Source organism: Dermacentor variabilis, chromosome 3 (assembly GCF_050947875.1).
Source record: "Dermacentor variabilis isolate Ectoservices chromosome 3, ASM5094787v1, whole genome shotgun sequence".
Taxonomy (NCBI): domain Eukaryota; kingdom Metazoa; phylum Arthropoda; class Arachnida; order Ixodida; family Ixodidae; genus Dermacentor; species Dermacentor variabilis.
Genome location: NC_134570.1, coordinates 100,990,668 through 101,015,113, shown reverse-complemented (window position 1 = coordinate 101,015,113; position 24,446 = coordinate 100,990,668). Strand labels below are relative to the sequence as shown.

The 24,446-nt window shown below is 45.9% G+C and overlaps 1 protein-coding gene across 5 annotated transcripts in view; it reads right to left on the bottom strand.

The window, feature by feature from the left end:
- Positions 1–24,446, bottom strand: part of LOC142576105 (uncharacterized) — a 383,690-nt gene that overhangs the window by 31,727 nt on the left and 327,517 nt on the right. For 2 of the 5 annotated variants that reach the window (XM_075686055.1, XM_075686058.1), the window contains one exon: positions 4,769–5,681. In XM_075686055.1, coding sequence (XP_075542170.1) covers positions 4,769–5,681 — 913 coding nt within the window. Of the gene's footprint in view, positions 1–4,204; positions 4,307–4,768; positions 5,682–9,287; positions 9,329–24,446 lie in introns of those variants that run through there. The other 3 variants (XM_075686057.1, XM_075686054.1, XM_075686056.1) reach the window with 3 other exon arrangements.

Below are 24,446 nucleotides of genomic sequence, written 5' to 3'. Positions count from 1 at the left end.
CAATGCAGCGTCTCCAAGCTCTAGCTGTCAGGGAGAAAACTGCAAGAAATTCACACGTAACACAAGCGCCAGATGTTCCAAGGAGCGACTTTGGCACGAGAGAAGCATGCGTGCGACCATGGCCTAACAGCTAGCGCATTAGGCGGCCATGCTGGAAGACAAAGCTTAGATTCCACCATAAATCACGTTTTTTTTGTGGTATTATAGAGGGACTTCAGCCACTTTGGAGGTATCTAACAGAAGACTTGCGTTCTTTTGAGATACGAGGTATAAATATAACTTTTATAAATGAGTGTGAAAGATGGCCCACGGCGCACCATCGTGCAGCTGTCGAGATGTCACAACCACTACAATTTATAACAAATTTAAGAGTTAGCTATGCTATGTTATGGCGTACTTTCTTTCTCTGGTTTTCTTTGTGCACGTGCAGACTGAAAGGCATGCCTGAAGTACCGATTCGATATCCGACACAAAGTTTCACACCTAAAAATATTCGAACATATATGTTCCTCGAACGCGCCGTCAACAGCTAAAACGTGTAGTGTACCCCAAGATGACGCCGTAGGAATTTTTTCGCTCAACGCTATTTTTAGGTCAGCGGTCTTTCTTTTTTCCTTCATTACACAATGCGATGAACAACGAAGAGGCAAGAAATTCAACAATATTCGTACGGAAGCAGCAAATATTAGTTTCATTCGGATTGCGAATCGAGTTTTCGCTTAGCGCCATAAAGCTGCGCGCTGGCGCTTACATTACGGATGGCTCGCAGTCGACCCTTTACGCAACTTCCGACGAGAACAGCACAAGAAAGGCCACCAAGCCAGCTTTCTCCGGCGAGAAATAATGTCGGCGCCAAGTTCGCATTCACTCGCATTGAAATGGATGCTTTCAAAGCCGGATGTAGCACAGTTTCGCCAGCGGCTAACGGTGCCGTTCGCTACAGTATATAGGACGGTCAGATAACCCACAGCGTTTCCTCGATGGATCCATACAGGTCAGTGGTCTCGGGTTAACAGTGAAGTGGCAGCTCTTATGAGATTTTTAATATTGTAGAATGCTAGGCATAGCAATAGCTTACAGAGACACTAAACACAGAACCAAACACCACAAGCCCTAACTTCAATTGAAATTTAATGCAGAAAGCGTATACAACAAGGCATGAAGACAGACAAACGACCGAGAGATTATACAAGAAAAGAATGTTATTACGTGCCATGCCAAGCGAGCGAATCATGCTACACTATCATTCACACCTGCTAGATATATGTTATTCTTTGGTCGTGAGCGAAAATTGAAGGTGCACGCACGCAGGCTAAATCATCACGCTGCATTCCGTCTGCCTCTAGTGTCAGTCGACAAGGCTGCGCTGGGCTACGATACACTATACATGTGTTATCGAAATAGGGCCTACACCCGCGCTCATTACAGTGAACTGCTAAGTGTCCATCTGCGCGCCTGAGCTTGTCATGCTCTCTTTCACGCTAATTCCGAACCGCTCAATGTGGTCAATGTTGACTCGACCACATGAGAGCGGAATTTTACAAACTAGACGCTGTGTACACGCCTGATACTTACTGCGGTGGCTAACCCTACTTGCCTTATTTTCGTATTTCGGATTGAGATGCGTTCTTCTACACACACAGCATAGCTTTTCAGTAGCTTACATCACTACTTCAACGCCATCTTTGCTGCCAAACTTCTTGACGGGTAGGTAATGTATGGGTGGCGCGCTTGGTATGGGACGTGATGACTTTTTTGTATGTATCTTTTTTTCTGTCTTCATAGCTTATATGTATGCGCTTAATGCATGTTGGCACGTAAAACCTCATACTTAATGCGCCTTTTACGTTATATTTCAGTTTTACTTCGCGCTTGTCGTGTTTGGTTCTGTGTTTAGTGCTCCTGTAAGTCACTATGCTGTCTAGCATCATAGATTTATCCCAACTAGCCCGATACAATTGCTTGTTAATGTTTTAGACAGGTTGCATGCACGGAAGAAGGCACGGCAAAATGGCCCTGTATGATGGTGTTGAGTAGACTAAAGAAGACGGTAGCGCCTATAAGCGACATTGAAAGTTTATGCAAACAGGCGCTACACACTGGGTAGTGCTTATTGCCATTGAGTTGCCATGATCATTTTCCTGTATGATGTTTAGTTTGCTTTAAGCGTACACAAAGATATCCTGCTTCCTATACTCTGGTTTTGAAAGGTCTCACAGCAGTTTTGTTTCACTAGGTTTTTATGCTACTGTCGCTGTCAGTCAAGAGCCGATGTTCATTCAAAGCCCCTCCACGAGCTGATTGAAAACCTCGTAGAATTAGCGTGTTTCCTACAAAATTACGAGGCCTTGGCAATGGTACCATGGTATATAATAGTATAATGGCAACGGTATAGTGGTAGGCAATGGTATAATTTAATCCGCTAATTTCATTCCATTCGCCGTAATTGTTTCACCTCTTCCTTATGCCGTTACCACTGCTATGGTAATATTCCCATGGCTTCAACACTGTTCTCGACAAAATACAACTGCGCCCGGCATCGTCTTTGCAAGACTGTGTTTTACGTTTTATACGTCATTAGGTCAAATACGTCGAAGTTACACACATACACAGTAAGAACACTCCAGTATCTGTGAGCCTTTCTTCTACCTTTCGAAGTCGTATGCACCCATTTACTCAGAGAGTCAATTAGATTGCTGAAGTGGTCATGTGCTAACAAAGCGGAATGCATTTATTTGCGATTTCTTCGGCAGCAAATGTTCATTTCAAAACACAAGTGTGCATATATATATATATATATATATATATATATATATATATATATATATATATATATATATATGTGTGTGTGTGTGTGTGTGTGTGTGTGTGCGTGTGTGTGTGCGTGTGTGTGTGTGTGTGTGTGTGTGTGTGTGTGTGTGTGTGTGTGTGTGTGTGTGTGTGTGTGTGTGTGTGTGTGTGTGTGTGTGTGTGTGTGTGTGTGTGTGTGTGTGTGTGTGTGTGTGTGTGTGTATTGCTGCGCGACCGGCCGCTCGAGTTACATTGCGTGTAATCGCGGGCTTCTTCACGCTCGGACAACGAGAAAAATATATAACCGAGAAAAAGAGGGTTCACCGAGGGGCCCAATTTTTATTGATCACATCATGAAAAGCGAACAAACAGCATTGATACCAAGGACAACATAGGGGGAATTATTTGTACTTATTAAATGAATTAATCCACTTTTATTTCCAACAATTTCTAATTTATTTAATTTATTTAGCAGCCCCAAGTAATTTCTCCTATGTACTTCATGCGAATGGTTGTTGGCTTCTTATATATTATCTTCTGGCAAGTGTGCTCGAAGTCCACGTTTAAAATAAGGAGTTGCAACACTTTGTCGTTCATATTATGACTCATTTTATTCCCAGAGTGCCTTATTAAATTTGATCGTTGCTGAAAAAGCCGAAAATGTAGTTTAACCTTCAAGCCCTGATACAGAGGACGAACTGTCTACTATCGTACACGTCGAGCTTCTAGCAAGCCCTATTGCGTAGTTTTAAGCAGTGAACAATGCTTTGTCACTAATTTGCAGGAATCGGATGTTCAACAGTGTTGTCAAACGATAACTACAAGAGGTTCTTGTGAACGAGACGAGAAACAGAGGGACTCGATTTTTGTCAATCAAGGGCCTATAAAGTCAACAGGCAATGAAACCAAGGAAGCATAGAGGTCATTAGAAGTGATTAAAATTGAAATGTAGAAAATAAGGACGTAAAGAGGAAATGAAACTGGAAGCAAAGATAACTTGTCGCTGGCGGGGAACGAACCCACACATATCGCATAGCGCTACGATTGTTGTGCACTAGAAGTTGTGAGGCTGTATATGCGCCTTATGATATGTTGAATTCAACTCAACGTCAGTACATCTACTCAACGTCGATATACGGAATGCGCCTTTGTTTGTGCAATTATGGGCAAGATATTTCATTTGCACAAAGCACATGCCATGTGCACACAGTGAACCCTTCAAACGAATGTTTGAAGTAAATCTGTAGCATGAGCTCTCATGGAGAGTGAAAACAAAAACATTCACAAGCCTCTCAAGCATCCGAGCAGTTGCAATGCCCTTATTAAACCAAAAAGATATGATGTTGGAAGAGAAATACAAGGGGGAGAATGGGCTAGAAGGAAACAATCCCTAATCACAACAAATATTTTTGACGAACATTTTATTTGAAAACTGTACAACAGTGGAAAAAATGGCAACCATGGCACTTTCTTTAGATGCAATGGCCGATGCTTTGTTGGGACTCCGCCTTTGTTTCTAGAAAGAAACAAAAAGCATAGTTATCAAACTGAAGCGTCTATGGCATAAAAACTATATTGATTCAATGCACTGAGTTTTCTCAATAAAAACTCTAGAAAAACCATGGGATTGTTTTTTTAACAGAGACCTAAGGCAGATGCTAACAAAGAACTAGAAAATATTATGTTGAGCAGCTTAACACTACTCCAGCGAGTGATGAATCAATAAGCACCATCTGCTCTTTTTTCACTTGTAATAGGGCCAGTACATGGTCATTATATCACCAAATGCGCCCACTTGAAACATTTCGATGTGTAGAACAGTCCGCTCTGTCAGTGAAGTTGCCCCTTGAATTTTTTTTTTGTTTCACGTTTCAAGAAATGTTGCGCTTCTTCCTCCAGCGGGACCTAGTATCGGCTCTTTCACAAAATAGGATAACTTAGGTTTAGATCAGTATCTCCTGATATGAGAGCTACTTACATTTCTTCTTGTGGAGAAGAGCCGCGTAGTCGAGGCCAGCCAGGCCGTACTTGTAGTTGAGACCATATGTGGGCAGAAGCCCGTATCCCACGCCATAGTGGCCCACGCCATAGGCAGGAGCCACAGCGGCCACTGTCGCGACGGCCGGGGCCGCGTGATGCACAGTGTCAACACGAGTGACGGTGGCCGCGGGTGCCGCGGCATGGAAGGTCGTTACCGCAGGAGCGTGAGCCACCACAGCCGGTGCTGCGTGGAAGGCGGCCACCCTGGTCACGGCGGGAGCTGCCACAGCAACCGCTGGTGCTGCGTGTACTGTGGCGACGGCGGGCGCAGCATGGTAGGCGACCCTGGCAAAGGCAGGCGCGGCGTAGGCCACCGCGGGGGCAGCGTGGTAGGCGACTCTGGCGACAGCCGGCGCGGCGTAAGCTACCCTTGTGACCGCCGGCGCGGCGTAGGCCACTGCCGGAGCTGCGTGAACTACCCTGGTGACGGCTGGGGCAGCAACTACGGCTGGCGCTGCGTGGTAGGTGTGCACTCGGGTCACAGCCGGGGCGGCAACTAAGGCCGGAGCGGCTCGAAAGGTGGCGACCCTAGCAACGGCAGGGGCGACGGAGTAGACCGGCGCCGGAGCGTGGTAGGTTGTGACCGCCGGGGCCACGGCGGCGATGGCTGGTGCGGCGTGGTAGCTCTGGAACCTGGAGAGCGTCGCGACGGAAGGAGCAGCATGCACGGTGGCCACTGCCGGGGCGGCGTGAACGGTGGTTACTGCCGGGGCGGCGTGGTAGGTCGCCACGGCAGGGGCTGCCACGGCGTAGCTGGCGGGGGCGAGACCGGTGACGGCGGCACCGTAGCCACCACCGATGAAGCCAGCGAATGCGTTACTGGCCATCGCCACCACGAGAAGAGCACGAAACTGAAATAACAAATAGGCGTACAGCTTTCTCTAGACAGATGTACAAATGATCTACAGAGAAGCGTAAATAAATATAAAATGAAAAGATGTACTTTATCAACTTGTTTCACGATAGACCATCATCATTAAATAAAGTTCTTTCGCTTAATATGTGAGGAGACCGGCAGGTGGCTTAGTTTCTGTTCGGAAGGCACGCTTAGAGTTCCTGATTCTGCGTCGGGCAGTTTGCAGTAGTGGTTTTCTGGTGAAGGTGTTTGCTCTCGCTCTGTGATTGCGTCTTCTTGTTTTTGCCAAGCTTAACCTTTTCAATATTCCTGTTGCTGAATACTTGTATCACTGGACAAGTACACTCTGACGGTAGCATATCCCCACACCCGTCACGGTAATTAACCAATGGCTAAGACGCTGTGCCGCCGACCCAGAGGTCGTGGGATCGATTCCCGGCGACGGCCACAACATTCCCATGGCAGCGGAGCGCAACAGCGCTCGTGCACAGTGACCTGCAGACGGCCTAACGAGTTCCAAATGGCCAAGGTTTCATAGGAGCCTCCCAGTATGGCTTCCTTCATGGTTGTGAAGCTGGAGGTCGTGAAACCTCGCAATTTATCTATAATAGTTAATCAAATTTCAATGCAAGAGAATTGAGCAAAGGCACCATTGTTTGACGTAACATGCTGGGCTCCCTATGAATAACCGAAAAAAAATTAAAAGAACAGCGTGAGAATTCAATGCCAACGATGAATTTGCTGCTTGTGTACGACTGGGCTCAGTATTCGGACTACCCTTTCCTTTCTACAGCGGGTCATGCATAGCAAATCAGAGCACTTTGGTCATTTAAATTATAATTCTAGAAACTAAACAAGCATGAGCGTAAATATTTAGACGCAGACCACATAATTAATGCTTTGTGTCTGAAGAGTGACAGCGATTGCGCAGCTGAAAAGTCAATTTGGTTACGCGAAATGGGTAATGTTACGAAAGTTCTTGTGCGAGGGTAAAGGGTTCTTGGGGCGAGAAATTTTTATCCAGCTCTCGCGTTGTTTGGATATTTACCTTTTCACTCGAATTATCAGCTTCGCACTGCAGTTCAATTTTTTTATAAGGCGTGTTCGCTATAGCAAGGTTAGAGAGCAGGCTAGTCGCTGTTCCGCGTTACTGTGAATTGCAGTACACCGGAACAAGGAGTTACTTGTATCATTTTTTTCGTGGTTATATATTTCACATGTGCAATAGTATAAGTTAATTAGCGGGAAATAATAAAGAAACAGTTGGATGTCAGCGCTTGCCCTGATCATTTCCTGTCATTGTACCGGTGTGTGCCGCAATTCGCATTGTATATTAGAGGGTCATTATTTAACCTTCATCAGCTATCTATTTGTCCTCTCTTGGTTAACCAATCAATTTTCTCAGTTGCACGTTGTACGATCCTGTGTTAAATATTGTCTCGGAGACCTGTTGTTGCCACATTACCAGGCTGCGTCTGTATGTTTTCGCGCTTTTCAAGATAAAGCTTTCCGCTAGGGAAGTGCTAATGATTTGTCGACATCTCCCAAGCGCCAGCCCACCATTCTTGCGGACAACTTTCAACGCGATAGCGTCACGGAACCCGTGTCGCAGAATATCCGGCGTCCCACGCCCGGCGTCAGACGTCGCATTCGCAAAACGATTTTCGAACCACACATACCGAGGCCGTTCACGTGACGCAAGAAATTCCCTCAAACAATTGAATTTCTCAAGCCAAAACACGTGGAAAAATAATAAATTGCGACATATACACAACCTACAGCTCTCGCATTGTAATTTCAATATACGTGAAAACATAGCTCAGTTACGCGGAAACTCAACCCCTTTTCCAGCGTTTCTACAAAGCACAGGCCGGAGACGGCGTCCGCCATTTGCGTACGCCGGCTCTTAAATATCTCAGAGTCCACGGAGCAGCGTGCCCGCTTCCTTAAATGACTTCCAGATTGCGGTCGCCTCCGCCGCATCGCGGGCCCTGCAAGTGGCCGTGTTTCGAACAGAAAGCCAGCGCTAGTGCATAGCGCTCGCCGCGAGCGTTTCACGGTAAACATTACGGTTACACACGCTGCAGCTGCCGGGAAGCAGCAGTCAAGGATCAGTCAGGGATCAAGAAGCAGTCAGGGATCTTTGAATGCTGTCGCATTCCACTATTAAAGGCGAAGCTTAAGTGTCCTCCAGTTTTTTTTTTTACCTGTATGCTTATGTTCTCCCCAAAACTAGTCTCCGCATGCATTTAGCGGAGCAGTTACTTGTAAATGACCACCGCCATGCTTTTTTTTTTGCTAGTTTATCTCAGCTTTCTGTGAGCATTGGGGGTTTCACAGAAATTTACGAGGGAAATGCTTCAGATGAGCAAGCACGCATTCAGATAGAAGGTTTCTCCAGCTCTGTGGCATTCTAGAACTCCAGCTGTGCGACGTAAGCAGCAGGAACCGCACAATATGGCGTCCAATTTAAACGCAAGGAGAACAAACCTATACTTTCGAAGCGCCTTTCAGCCTTTACTGATGCAACACTTCAGATTCCGTTCCAGAGATTTCCTAATAGCCTACGCTCCGTACACGAAAGGGCGCACTAGTTTTCCGTGAGCGCAACTTGATGGATTTTTTTCTCTCTTTCTCGCGTTGCTCATGTCTAAACGGAATAGCCGGCCAAGTGCTCTCAAAACCGACACGCTTTCACGCTGCCCCCGTCATGACACCGCAGAGCTTTGCGGCAGTCATTTTGCTGCAGCTGATATGATATGCCAGTGTGCGGGATACTGATATATTGCGCTATTATTTTAAATATAGGCTTTAACGTACCCGAACACAACAGTGACTTGTGAATGTTACCGTGTACGGGTAGGCGGGGGGGGGGGGGAAGAGGTGCTTTGACATAACTTTAATTACCTTCTGGGTTTGTTTTTAAAGAGAACCCAACGCAAGGTACACGAGCGTTATTGCGTTCCGCTCCCATATAAATGCGGTCGCCGCAACCGGAAGGCGAACCAACGACCTCCTGCTCAGCAGGGCAACGCCGTAACCGCAGCGCCACCGCGACTTGTCACTTTAAAGTTGTCGTTATGCTTCTGTACATGCTGTTACACTCCTCTTGTGGGATTCAGTGCAACGATGGAGTCAAGAACAAACACGTTCACTAAACGTTCAACTGTCACTGATTCGTCACCGAAGGCAAGTGATTTTACTTATTAGTCACGAAAACGTATTTCTGCGAGAAAATGTCCACAGGCACGTCGATAACAAATTTCGCTTTTACTTTTCACACTTAACCTGAAGCATATTGCACATCTCTAGGATACTGCGGTAATAACCTCTAAGTCTGTAAATAACTTCGAAGCCAGCAATGGACGTAATCTGGGTCACCCTAATTGCAGCGATGGATGGGCGGGACTCCACGGCTCCCACCGGTGTTGCGATTTCGAGCGGGTAACGCTGACTCGTAAAGTTAGTTACATGACAATATTATCCTCCATTGCACTGTTAGGCGCCAAGAAGAAATCCTATGGTTCTGCGTCCCTTTGAGGCAATGTTTTGCTGAGTAATTCTTTCGCAGAAGCCACCATGCAATAGGTATCAAACTCACCATGGCTACCAGTCTGTCTGCTGTACGTACACCACCAACAAACAGCTCCTGTCTGATCCTCACGAAAGTAGCTTCCGGATGTTTTTATACTGGGGCTTTGGGACAAGGATGACAACAAGATGCAGTGAAAATTAATAAAAAATACGAGAAAGAAGGCAATCAGAAAATCAGCAACGACCACTAGTAGCGTTTGTTGTATAGACAGTATCGCGCGCGGCCCATACACGGCATGGATTCCACAGGTGCCGAAACGTCCCTGAACCAGAAGCACTCGCGATCTCCGTTCAGTGGGGAGACGCTCGGGGGCTTATGCTTCTTTCATATCCCTGGGCAGTATACGCTCACCTTTGGTTGCAACTACATAGCTTCACGAAGGCCGAAACGTCACCGTCTTTTTTGGACTACCTACTATCACGGTGCAAGAATGGTCGAGCCTACAGAAGAGAAAAAGAAGAAAAAAGACGATCCTACGATAAACAACAGCTTGTAGCTAATTCTTGCACTGTCTAATGGAAGGGACGTTACTAATAATGACATTTTGTGTTCAACAGTTTGTGCACAGCGAGTCATTTTCGCTCATAAGTGAAGAACTTAATAACGAAATGACTAGGTAGAATTTCATCAGGTAGTGAAACCTACGGCATTTATGACGCGCGTAGTTTTTTTTTAGGACTTTGAATCAAACAAGCTCCACGAGGGCTCTTATAACAGATGGAAATTAGTTTCAAACAATATTTTATAATGTTCAAGCTTCTGCATGTACGTAAGAGTTTGGATGGTTTACAAGGCAGAAAACTCTCTCGGTACTATATCTCTGTTCTAAACTAAATATAGTTTTCCCGAAATTATGTCAACCTGCGAGTATTCGACGGTCCGTTGCCCGCACGCACATATTTTCTCGCTAGGCCACGAGTGCTGCTTCATGTCTCTTTGCCCCTCGCTTCAGACCTAAAGCGAAACTGTGAGAGAACCACACTACTTCCCATCCGTCATCACAGATCACTCCGGCGCAGTACTGTGTTGAAGCTCGGCGTTAGTGTATTTCACAGGGTGGGGAGAAACCTACTGCGACGGCACGCAGCTTTCACGCGCGTTCCGTTAGGGTCCGCCACGAAGCTTTCACAAAGAGCCTTGAGTTCATTCTGAATGCTTGTCACGGCACTCGGGCTCTCCTTCTCGAAACAGCACTCCGAACTCCCAACATGCGCGCAGGCCACGGCGGTTTCCCCGTGGCCTAGCTGCGGACGTTCGCATTCTGAGCTGTAGCTGTCGGAGGCTGCGAGAGCCATCGCGCGCACAGATATACGGATCACAGGCCGTGAAGCTCCGGCGTCACCTTATCCGGACGGGCGCATTTGTCTTACAAGAAGCAGATTGCGGGGCAAGAGGCCGGAAGCGCCACACGGACGCAGCAGCAAAACGCTCGGTCGGGCGAAGCGCCGGTTGCGCACAAACACACTTACGCACAGTGCCACAAAACCGGTTTCATCTGCGCTGCCCAAACCCATGCGCGGTGCACATGGGTTTTCCGCGTTTCGCGACGCACTTTTCCATGGCGCTGAAGGATAATATTTTTACGAAGGCGTTGATCTAGCGAGCCGTGATCGAACTCCGTCGTTTTACAATGTCCTCGAAACGATCGGGATCGTCCGATAACGTTTTACATCGCCAGCTCTGCTGCGCTGCTTTCACTCTGACGAAACACATCGTCGAGCTACTCGTGATGAAAGGCATATATGTTTGCGTTTCTTTTTTTTCTTAAGGATTTATTCGTTACATCTGTACACGACGTCCTTGAGTCGGTTTAAGCACAAAGATTATAATAGAGACCCACTTAAGGGCGAAATGTTTCAGTAGTGTGCAACAAATAAGTGGTGCAAGCGCGAAAAAGTCGGTATGTTGTTAAAGCAAGGTAATGCTGACTCATTTTTCGACAACCCCCTGAAGAAACGTGGTCTTACATACCCGGTTTTATTACTTCTGTATTCACAATGGCCAATGTGTATCTATAGATGTCTGTGTAGTGAGCACAACAGCTTCACCTGCTTTCTAACCCACGCGCTTCAAGGTTCTGTGGCCCGGTATGAGAAAAAAGTTAGGCGTTAACATCCTTCCGTTGCTGTTACCATAGTAAAACATGTTTGCGTTACCGATTATTTCGTGAGTGCAATTGTTATCCTGATGTGCTGCAAATACGATTGCATATTCTGAGATGCAACAAGGGATTGAAACGTACTAATGGATTCCAGGATAAACACGTTGCTGCTCAAGGACCTGGAGATTCGTAGCAGTGAAAGTATGCCCTCCATATGCGATACAAGATAGAAGAAGGTAGGTTTCTTTTTCTTTCACTAAGAACCTGCTGCTCGAAGTATTATGACTTGCGTTCGCGAAATGTGGAAGGGTGCGGAATGCGTGGCTGCGAGTTTCAGATAACCAGACGATTTTGATAAATCGAAACGGCGAGCACTTCTTTTTTCAAAGAAAGGCCACTCGAGGCCTCTGTTTGAAATCAAGCGAATGGTTCGGAGAAGCCGGAGACGGTGCGATAATCCGCCTGTTGACTTTGCTACGCGTAAAGCTTAGGCGTTTCCTTTAATGTATCCATTTGCTTCGTTTTTGGCGCGCATTCCGTGTCGCAACGAGCCCGAGGCAGTGCCCCACTTCTTCGGAGGAGGCACTTTCCACGTGCTCTCGCCTTGCCCCCCGCTCACTGAAGGCTACAGGTCGTGGGCGCGCGAGGCGTCTTCCAAAATTTATCGGGTTGTCTTTCGATAACCGAACAGCGCCGTATCGTATTATATCGATTGTAAAGTGCCAGAGCGAAGAAAGGAAAGCTCGCACGGTAGTTTTCCTGTAGGACGCAATGGGGGGGCGGCGAAGTAGAAAGCCCCGCCCCGTTCTCTGCACTAGGCTGGCAAAGCCCATGGCAGAGAGGCGAAGGTTTGGTGCATGGAGATCAAATCTTGACGCATATGAAGCTAAAGCTGGCAGCGCACATGGTAGAGCCAAGCTCCCCTTACACCCCCCCCCCCCCCACCCCGGTCAAAATAAATTGTAAGCTATGTACCAGTCTACATTCATCTAGCAGCTAAAGGTGTTGAACTAAAAGAAAATCATTACCATTGATTGCAGTAATGTTGACGCAAACTCGGAGATAGCACAAGAGTCCACGTGTTTAACACGCACTTAAAATATCTCATAAGCACAGTGTGGCGACCGTTTATAAAGTGTTACTGCAGGGGTGTTTGCCTATTATTAACGACCATTATTAAAATTTCAATAAGAGTTTAATAAATGCTGCACGGAAAGCTCCATTTTTGTTTCGAGGCTAGAGAGACGGCAACCCCAGACTTCACAGAGCTGTCCTTCTTCTCTGCCATTTCGATGGTGTGGGACATCTCGATCAAATACGCAAGGCATGCATTCCTCTTCTGGTGCAACTGCTGGGTTGTTGGTTCTAAAATTTCATACTGAGCACGTTTTAATACAGTGGCCGAGTACACTACTTGCCAGTACAGGCGGCCGCTTCCTGCAGCGCCTACGAGGACGTGCAGAATTTTTTGTACAGCAGGCCTGGCGTCCTCTGATACCTCCCAGGTGAAGTCATAGCGTACGAGTTAAAAACGGTATGCACCCCGCCTGGCCGCTATAATAACTCTTGGCACTGTTTTTCGGTTGGCGCATTTTTTACTACTTCTGCTAAGCGAAGAAAGGTGGCCCCTGTTGTGACTTATAAGCACAAGTCAGCCAATAACACACCCAAATCTGGTCTTGCAATACGCGCTCAACGAAACGCTTTCTTTGTTTGGAATTTGACCGCGAACAAATAAACAATTTAGCAGAAAGAGCGATGCACATCAGGTGGTCATTTGGGCACCATAATGCGTGATCTTTGCTATGCCGTCTTCATTGCCCACAAAAATACCCGGAGAGGAGTCGGTCAATAAGCGTTTTTATTTGTAGCAGTATGTACAAGGTGTAACCTTGCGTAGAAATTTTTTTGCACAAATATTGCACACGTAAACATAAAGTGCGTATTTCGTGAGAAAACATTCAGCGCTAACGAGAGCAAATGATTATGAAGTGCACTATGCGAGAATACTTGCATGCAGCGTGCTTGCGTATTTTCTGCACGGCGAATTCTCTACACTGGGAGGGAGTGCCTCAATGGGCAGGTACTAAACAACACGTTTGCCCAATCATTCTGCACAGAAAATTTAAGTAACTATCCCCCTTTTACATCCCCCAACTTTCCGGCGATGGATCCCATTACCCTGGACCCAGCAGGTATCCGAGCCAGAATTTTCACGATAAAGCGGTCATCATCATGTGGTATTGACGGTATTAATTCCAAGTTTCTCCAAAACACTGCAGAATACAGCTCCATCATACTTACCTTTATTTTTACTAGATCACTTAACGACAGTGCCCTACCCATTGATTGGAAAACCGGTAAGGTTACCCCACTTTTTAAATCGGGAAACCCACATCACCCTTTGAATTACAGACCCATCTCATTAACTTCGGTACCCTGCAAAATTTTTGAGCACATCATTTTCACTCACCTTGTAAACTTTCTTGAATCAAACAATTTTTTTAGCCCTTATCAGCACGGTTTCAGAAAATATTTTTCTTGTGAAACACAACTAATAACATTCACTAAAGACTTGCATGCGTTCTTGGACTCAGGTTTTGCGACGGACTGTATTTTTTTAGACTTTTCTAAAGCCTTCGATAAAGTTAATCACGAATTACTTATCTATAAGCTAAGCCTTCTAAATATTGACTCTTTAATATTCAAATGGATTTGCAGCTTTCTTTCTAATCGTACCCAATATGTAACCATCAATGACAATGACTCACCAGAGGTGCCAGTAGAATCGGGTGTACCCCAAGGCTCTGTGTTGGCGCCTTTACTTTTCCTCATTTATATTAACGACCTGCCTAATCAAATCACTAGCTCTATTTGTTTGTTTGCCGACGATTGCGTAATTTACCGAAAAATAACTAATGATTCTGATATGGTTACATTACAATCAGACCTTGATAACATTACAACCTGGTGCTCCCGCTGGCACATGAATCTTAACACTTCAAAATGCAAATTCATGAGAATCTCACGCAGCCAAGTATCTTTTTATAACTACCATCTTAACAACATCCCACTTGAATCAGTATCTTGTTATAAATATCTCGGAGTGCACATTACAAATAATCTCTCATGGAAACGACATATCGAACACATTACATCAAAAGCTAACCGCATGCTGGGCTATCTTAAACGAAATTTTTCACTAGCACCTTCTTCCCTGAAAAAACAGCTATATGTCACCTACATTCGGCCTAATCTAGAGTATGCATCCTCAATATGGGACCCTCATCAATTAACCTTAATTAACAGCTTAGAAGCTGTGCAGAATCGGTCCGTTCGTTTTATTCTCAACAATTACCAGCGCACAGCAAGCGTAACTAGCATCAGACTTGCCCTCAACATACCTCTCCTTTCCAAACGCAGAAAAATCGCTCGCCTTTGTCTGTTTCATAAAATATACCACTTAATTCCTACACTCAAATCACGCTTTATCGAACCAGCCCATTTTACTTCCGCACGCTTGGACCATCGTCATAAGGTGAACATCCCATTCCACAAAACGTCTACCTATGGTAATTCATTTCTTCCAAAATCATGCCAGGAATGGAATCACCTACCGGATCCACTAGTCTGTATAACTAACACAGATAACTTCCGTAAGGCACTTACTAATATTATCTAGTATGCCTTGATGTGAATGTATAAGGAAGCAATTCCGCTTTCTCCTGAATATTATTGTTGATAAGCTTTCTTTTTTATTATCTACCTAATCTGCAAACATTGTGTATTGTATTATGCTTTATTTTCTATCATTCTGTGCTTATTGTCTCACTCTAACCTGTCCTATATACCATGTATTTATATTTAATCTGTATTACTGAAGTTTTCCGTTTTTCTTTGTATAATTATATTTTTACCGCATTATGCATTTTTGTTTTTTGTGTCGCTCTCGAGTTATTTATACGTTGTACCATGCATTGTCATCTAATTAGTATTCGTGTTTCCTTTCTCCTTTCTTGCATACTTATCTGTATTTATTAGCCCCTCCCCTCTATAATGCTTCATTGTAAGCCCTGAGGGTACTATAAATAAATAAATAAATATCACAATGAACAATGAATTCTACATGCCGACTGCGTAGAACGCGTACTGAAGGCTAAGCATGTATGCTACGTTAACGTATGACAAGGCCAAACCTATTAAACAACTTCATCACAAGCAATTTACACGGTGCGAGGAAGTCACTTTCACGCAATCGGCTGTTTTAAGCGCAGTTTGCTCTATCAATAAAACCGTGACCATGGGCCGCCTTGTCTGGGCTTCCCAACTCAAGCACCCTTCATTTCTCCGTCGGAGCAGAGTGACAAACGTACGGACACGCCGCTGATTTTTCGTACCCCCAGGGCACAACGCAACAACATAATTACCATGTAGCTAAGCTGGAAACGAACACAGGGACGCCGCGTCTCGTTCCCTATGGCTCTGTTTGCATTCCACAAGACGGCGAATGTACTGCATGGAAAAGTTCATTGGTTCTTCACAATTACTCCTAGGGCAGGACCTGGCTTACAAAATCAATGATAGCTCTTTGGTCTTTTTTTATTTTTGTTGGTGCCACTATGCCTTAATGCATAAATTAAACAAACAGATGTAGGTTTCACCTACGTGACGTAACGTGTAGGCGCGCACAGGCTACGTTTGGACTTTATTTAGCCCTATAGCCAAGGCCGCGAAGGCGGCGAATGGGGGCCTCCTGAAGATCCTGACAGGTATTCAGGAGGCGATCCAGAATTTCGTTTACTGCTGGGGCAGACCACTTCCAGCCTCTTTAGTGGCAGAGAGAAAACCTTTCGCGGCGTGTGAGTGGGGCGAACCGACGAAAAGGCACGTAACAGCTTCCGGCAACTGACAGTCATGGTAAAAGCGCCGGCTGTTCCTGAGCGCCCCATAGTCTAGGCAACTGCCCGGTTTGTGTTCCCTTCCCATGTGTACGTGTTTATTCGCCGTCAATGTGATATGCACTCGTCGGAAATTGTCGGGCAAACATATGACAGCGTAAAGAATAACGTTTCTTTGATCCTACAGTGAGACCAATCGATGTGTAGCGACAAATGTTGCTTAAAAACCATGTCAAGATTTTTCTAAAAGATTTTCTTACTGAAATGCATGCTGTCTTCCTGTTTCAGCGATATCAACAGTTCGTTCCAAAAAGGTTATTCCGTGAGTTTCTTAATACTCTAGATTGAGTTACAGCTTTGCAAGTGAAATTGGCCGGCAAGTATTTTTAATGAACTGTTGGCTAGTACAAAACTTTGTTCATCTAGAGAACCTTTACTAACCTGGTAAAGAAATCGTTCATATTTCATGCATATATTCACAAACAAGTTAACACACACGCACACACGCACGCAGCTCATCTCCGATAGTCACATATTTAGACGACGACTGCAGCTTTAATGTTGCTTCATTGCTTTTGGGACACTCATATCTATTCAAGTTTTTCATTATATAGCGTTTCTAGATTCTGAGATCATTTATTTTTTCACAAAGAATATTTCTTTGGCGACTCGTGGCAAATAAAAACAAAAAAATTAAATCGATGATGAATCAACGCACTTGTTTGAATGTATATGACGCGAAGCTTGAGTAAAGTGATATTTAGCTGGTTTTTCGTGGAACGGGCCTGGACGACAAAGGGTGGCATGGGGGAGGGATATCTACTTCGCTAGAGGTCAGTGAGCTATTGTCTCTCTTTCAGAGAGATGACAGCTATGTATTTCTCTATTTCATATTATAGTTATATATAAGAAAGGGAAAACGAGATATCCTCCATATCATCGCAGTTGATACAAAAGAAACTCATACGCGTTCCTCGCAGTTTCTACGATTCGGAGGATGTCTCATTTTCCCTGTATTAATTCCTTCTCTCCACCTTGCTGGTTTCCGCACAACTAATAATCAAATGTACACATTTATTCCATTTTAGTATTTTTTTTTTGCACGAGCTCCATGCTCTGACACTTCTTTCATTCTCACTGACCTTCTGCGGAACAGAAAACCCCCTGCGTCCAGGCCCCTACCAGAAGAAGCGCATGGCCGGCTGACACACGGCGCTACCTTACATTCATCCACCAATGTTGAATAGCATATCTTTTATTTTTTCAATTCTACGCCCTCGCCGCTAACATACCCTCGGTCGTTGCCACACCCACCCGCCTTACCCTCTGTCCCTTTTTGAAGAATCCTAGCTGTATATACTGCCCGAGGAAACCATATGTTGCCTTAAAAAAGGCAAGTTCACTTACCGAAATGTTGTTTACAGAGGGAAGAGTGTGATGACGGTTGTGAGAGATGCAACTTGCAAGGATTCTGTATCTCTTGTGCCAAAGTGGCAAGTACCCATTGCGCAAGATTGGCCATGAACGGGCACATACCTAGTGACACGTACAGAATGACTAAGCCAAATGACATTTAGTAAATCAACAAATGCATTAATTATAATCCGCTGCTCTACTACCGGGTGAGTGTGCCTTAAAGTAGCGTGTGAGCCGACAATAATTTTTCGGTTGCTATGTAAGTTTTTTTACGCGAAACAGAGACGCCACTTACATTCCCTACCTTCGTTTCAGCAAAAAGGGCTACACCGCGTGTTTCTACAAAGACTTTCTGCAGTGTTTACACATACCCATCGTAAAATAAAAGGACGGTTCCTTAGGATACATGGCGTCAGCAGTGCCGACCGCGGTTTGACGGGTGATACGTAGTAAGTAGACGGCAATTAACAAAAATCAATAATTCAACATTTATGTCTTTGTTTCAGGGGGCGCGTCGTAATGGGGCAATTCAAGCGAAAACTCCTCACAAGCTTTATCAACTTCGAGATCAGGGAAAAGTTACCACCCACGGAGCTGTGGCATACAAATTTTGGCTATGAGAGCGCGCAAAACCGAAACTCGGAGGCTGCATCGAGCACGAAGTAGCACTGGCCGAGGCGAATTATGCTTACGTCAACCAGCAGCGTGCGGACATTGAGCTCGGCTCCGTGTTCTTCATTTTCCCAGCGCACAGAATGCCCCCAAGTATTCGATGGTTAAATAAACAGAGGTGAGTAAATTACCTTCCAGTAGTCAGGATTCCGGTCATCTCGAATAAGAGAGTGTTGCTATGGGGGAAAGTGTTTCTGTCTAGTGAAGTAATTGATCTTGAGATGCGCAGTTGCTGAAATAACCTGAAAAAAGTATGTATTTATCCTAGTACGCCTATGACGTTTTACGTCATATATAAAACTGCATAATATGCATCGCACAATGCACGTTTAAACAATTATTCAGGACTGGAAATTTCGTGGGTTGATACTTAGCTTTATAAGGTGGGAAGAAACGCTTTCATTACTAGGCCACCATTACTATGGAACTTGGCAATCTTCAAAACAGGCTGACCCTCGATGGTAACTGCGCTTGCTAATGAGTCCAATTTTTGCGGGCAAATCTACGCTTAATCTTAGTTTCCGGAAAGTAGAAGAGATTCCTGACGTTCTGGCAAACGTCATTTTCATCACGTAACGCTGTAGTGTACAGATGAGTGCAATAGGTCAACCTTGTGAAGTTTTTTTCCGCGCTGAGAGGATTCAGACATTAACTTCGCAGTTTAGGAAGCCTGAGGAACGCTTTCTCGCTGTACTGGCTCTCCGTGGGCCTTGCCTCAGCAATGACGCCTTAGAAATGTCATACAAGCCGCTGGGTCTTGGCTGAGTCATTCGTAGGCACTTCTCGGCCCGCAGCGTTGACGCGACTTCAGGTCCTAGACCCGCGCGGAAGCAAGCCAATCTTGATTTCTTTGTGGACCTTGGTGGCGGCTCCTGCCAGGAATTGACGTACGGAGTTTGTCCCAGGACTAGACGATAAGGTCCAGAAATATCAGCAAAACTTTGACGGCAAACATTCCGCTGCCTTAGTGAAAAGTGGCGGCACTTAATTATATCTAGAACGAGAGACATAATACGCCTTACCGCGAACCTGTTGCAGTGAGTGGACAGCTCCTTAGATAAGAGGAGTGCTTCTTTAACCCCTGTCACAGCGTAATCGGGATACTGAGCGGAGTTCAGAAAAGTTCATAGCACAAAATATTAGCCTTTTAGCAGTGGTCTGTAAGAATAGCACAGCACTTTAAGTAACCTGATATTGTGCGTTAAACGCCCGTTTCGCCCAGTAGTCCTTCGCAGCCCACTTAAATCAAGCAATTTCGTCCTATTCGAGAAAGGGCTTACCAAGCGATTTTGTATACATGTTGATGAAATGCCGAAATAGCAAGAATATTCACTCTTTTCTAAAGACCAATGATTGCGTATTTTTACTCAAGATTTTTCTACGCTACATTTCCGATCGCTTTAGTCAATGGTTATTGTTTTAAGAAAGAAAAAACACTTTTCGAATACTTGCCAGTTGTAGGCGCACATCTAGCATGTACCACTTTTATTTTGCCCGGCAGTTGAATTTATTTCTTCTAGGGCTTCCAATCATGACATAAAAAATATGCTGCCCCACTACTCATAAAACTTTTACACGCAAATGTTCACATTGGACTATTAATTTTAACTCGGAATTCAATGCTATCAAAATTACACTTAGGAAACACTGCTTCGCAATGTACTTTGGGGATTTGTGCACTCCATCAGGATCGAGAGCCTACATTTGAGCTTTTAGTAAATTTCACGATAGCAATTCAAGACTTTGGTGACGTTTATTTGGAGAGGTAGAAAATGGCATTGAAAGTTTATTATAAGAACCAAGAGTAATAAAAAGGCATCTAATATTTGTAGCTACTTAGCAAAATTGTATCAAATTACGTAACACCCGTGATTTGGTTCGAAAGCTTTTCATCAATTTGCCCGTCGCGTGTTCCACTGCCGTTGTTCACGTTAAGTTATTTTTATTGCGACCGTACTTTGGGCGACAATCAATGCTGCGTCCGGCAGACCTTTTATTTACAATGTTGTCTCCGTCGTGCGACATTCCTCCCGCATGTTGCGTAATACTTCGATCTGTTGGATATCGGATAATCGAGTGACAAGCCACCGCCACGCTGCGCGCGTCACCATGTCGTGTCGTAGGGGCGCAATAGGGCTTTCTTTCTGACAACCAGCGCTAATCTAACCTAGTCGCTGACAACTTACTTTGAAAAGATCAAGCTCCTTTATTATAAAGCTCATTATGTGATAAAATTTGTTTGAGGTGTAATGAAACTAAGTATCTTATTTTACATTTCACGTTCTTATGTGCTCGTGAAATGTATATTTGTGTTTGTGTGCTTCTTTTTGCTTTTCTTTTCCACTCCCTTTAGTTCATCCTTTACCTGATCACTTAGAGTGCTCTGAAAAGCCTTTCGCTAGAAGCTAACCTCTCCAGATGTCATCTCTCTCTCTCTCTCTCTCTCTCTCTATCTATCTATCTATCTATCTATCTATCTATCTATCTATCTATATATATATATATATATATATATTGTCACGCGCTAAGGCAAGAATAAGCAGCAGGATCAGCAGCCAGACACGAAAATGTCAGACACAAGGAGGACGGTTCACCAGCTGGCGCAAGATCCTTGACTTCGTCGTCTTCAATCACCGTTTTTGCTGGGCACGCAGCGCTGGCTCAAAACACCAGGTGGCATTATTCCCCCTCCCAACGGAGCATCGACTCGATGCTCAAACACAAAACGTACATGGAAACTACACAAATTAGGTAAGACAAAAAAAGTGCGGGGGGGGGGGACGCACTAGCACACATACGGAAATGCACACGGAAAAATGTGTTCTGTGGTCGGGAACAAAAAAAAAAACGCTTCACAGTTCTTTGGAGGAAGACGCGAGGACAGCGAAAAAAAAAAAAGGTTGTTTCACTAGTACACTTCACCGTGTAAAATACGGCTTGAGGCGGACTACATGTACAGTCTCTGCGCGTGGTAAACAGCGCTTGGACGATGGCAGGTCTCCATCTGGGATCACTTCATAGTTCACGTCGCTTACACGCCTTAGTACTGTGTATGGTCCGAAGTACTTGCTGAGGAGTTTCTCGCTGAGGCCTCGCCGTCTAATGGGTGTCCAAACCCAAACTTGGTCACCAGGCTCATAGGTCACTTGTCTATGGTGGAGATTGTACCTTATTGCATCGGTACACTGCTGCTGTCTTATGTGCACGCGGGCCAGTTGACGCACTTCCTCGGCGCGCTGAATGTACTCCTCGACGTCAGGAGCTAACTGGTCGAGCTGGTCGGTATCTTCATATGGCATCATGGCGTCTAGCATAGTTTGGACATCTCGACCATAAACGAGGCGGAATGGCGGGAAGCGTGTAGTTTCCTGCGTGGCAGTGTTGTACGCAAACGTTACGTACGGTAGGATTTCGTCCCACGTCTTGTGCTGCACATCCACGTACATAGCGAGCATGTCTGCCAGTGTTTTGTTTAGTCTTTCTGTCAAGCCGTTAGTCTGAGGGTGGTATGCAGTGGCCTTTCGATGACTCGTGTAGCTCAGCTTGAAGATGTCATCCAGAAGCTTCGCCGTAAATGCCGGCCCTCGGTCAGTGATGATGAATGACGGTGCGCCGTGCCGAAGCACAATGTGATGCATAAAAAACTGGGCAACTTCAGATGCTGTCCCACGTGGTAGTGCCTTCGTCTCAGCGTAACGCGTCAAGTAGTCAGTTGCGACAATGATCCACTTATTGCCGGAGGAAGACAAGGGAAATGGTCCAAGAAGGTCCATTCCAACTTGATCAAACGGCGTACGCGGAGGGTCGATGGGTTGTAGAAGGCCTGCAGGCTTGCAGGGTGGTGACTTGCGGCGCTGGCATTCACGGCATCCTTTCACGTAGCGTTTGACGCAAGCAGCCAGTCTAGGCCAGTAGTACAGTTGCCGTACCCTGTCCAGAGTCCTTGAGTAGCCCAAGTGACCAGATGTCGGCTCGTCGTGGCAGGCTAATAGGATGTCGTCGCGAAGGGCTTGAGGTACTACTAGCAGATGTGGTTTGTCGCCGGCACCTGTGTTTCTTTTGTATAAGATGCCCCCTCGTAGGCAAAATGACGACAACCGTCGCGAAAGTGGGCGAGGAATGGACGCGATGCCGCCTTCTAAGTGATCGATGACGGGTCTTATCTCAGCGTCCGATCGCTGTTTAGCGAGCAGATCCGGCCCGCTGAGGGCTCCCAGAAAGGCGCTGTCGTCTTCCTCGTCAGGATTCTGAGATTTAATAGGTGCCCGTGATAACGTGTCAGCATCTTCATGTTTCCTGCCTGACTTGTACACGATGGTGATGTTGAATTCCTGGAGTCGCAGACTCCAACGTGCCAATCGTCCAGAAGGGTCTCGGAGGTTGGTCAACCAGCACAAAGCGTGATGGTCGGTCACAACTTTAAATGGCCGCCCGTAGAGATACGGCCTAAACTTTGTGGTAGCCCAAATAACCGCGAGGCACTCCTCTGTGGTGGAATAATTGGACTCTGCGCGTGACAGAGTGCGGCTCGCGTAGGCTATAACTCGTTCAGTGCCGTCTTGTCGTTGCACCAGGATAGCTCCGAGACCGATATTGCTGGCGTCAGTGCGTACTTCTGTGTCGGCATCCTCATCAAAATGACCGAGCACGGGAGGAGAAGACAAGCAACGTTGTAGCTCCGCAAAGGCGGTCTGTTGTGCATCAGTCCAGAGGAATGGCGTGTCGTCACGCGTAAGGCGAAATAGCGGATCTGCAATCTTCGAAAAATTTTCAATGAAGCGTCGATAATATGCACACAAGCCCAAAAATCGTCTCACACTTTTCTTATCGGTTGGAGCGGGAAAAGCTGCTACGGCAGCAGTCTTCTCAGGATCAGGCCGAACACCTGCCGCGCTTACGACGTAACCAAGGAACTTCAGTTCCTCGTAACCGAAATGGCATTTCTCTGGCTTGAGTGTAAGGTCAGCCGATCGAATGGCTTCGAGTACATGCCGAAGGCGTCGAAGGTGCTCGTCAAAAGTTTCCGAAAAGACAACGACATCATCGAGATAGACGAGGCAGCTTTTCCATTTGAGGTCAGCGAGAACGGTATCCATCATTCGCTGAAATGTGGCTGGAGCGGAACAGAGCCCGAAAGGGAGTACTCTAAATTCGTAAAGGCCGTCCGGAGTCACGAAAGCAGTTTTCTCGCGGGCACGCTCATCGACTTCAATTTGCCAGTAGCCGCTTTTAAGATCGATAGAGGAGAAATACTTCGCGTGCCTCAGCCTGTCCAGAGAATCGTCGACACGAGGCAACGGGTACACGTCTTTCTTTGTGACGTTGTTTAGCTTCCGGTAGTCTACACAAAATCGAAGCGTGCCATCTTTCTTTTTAACAAGGACGACTGGCGATGACCAGGGACTGCATGAAGGCTGGATTACGCCGTCTTGAAGCATTTCCTTCACCTGCGTTTGAATAGCATGTCGTTCGGTCGGGGAAACACGATAAGGCTGTTGCCGTATGGGGGGCACGTCGTCATAGGTGATGATACGGTGTTTCGTAATCGATGTTTGACGTACCCTCGACGACCGTGCAAAGCAAGAGTGGAACTCAAGCAACAGCTCGCGCAGGGGTTGTCTGTTCTCTTCAGGAAGCGTTGGATTAATGTCGACGTTGCGTAGAGGTGCTTCAGCAGTGCCGATTGCCTCGGAAACAAAACACTCAGTGACATCGGCGATCGGGTCGGCGTAGGCGATGACAGTACCGGGGAAAAGGTGCCGGTGTTCGTAGCTGAAGTTGGTGACAAGAACCTCACAGTGACCATCGTGGAGATCGACAAGGCTTCTTGCTACGCAAACACCATGAGAAAGCAGGAGAGACCGATTGCTTTCTACGACTGCTTCCCCGTGTATGAGCTTGTCACATGCCACTTGAACCACGACACTTGCACGCGGTGGTAACGTGACAGCGTCATCGATGACACGAAGAGATGCTCGAGGGTGGATGGTCTTGGTCGTCGCTGTGGCGCTTTTTGTCGAGAAACTGACGAGGCGTTGTCGAATGTTGATTATAGCGCCGTGCTCCCTGAGAAAGTCC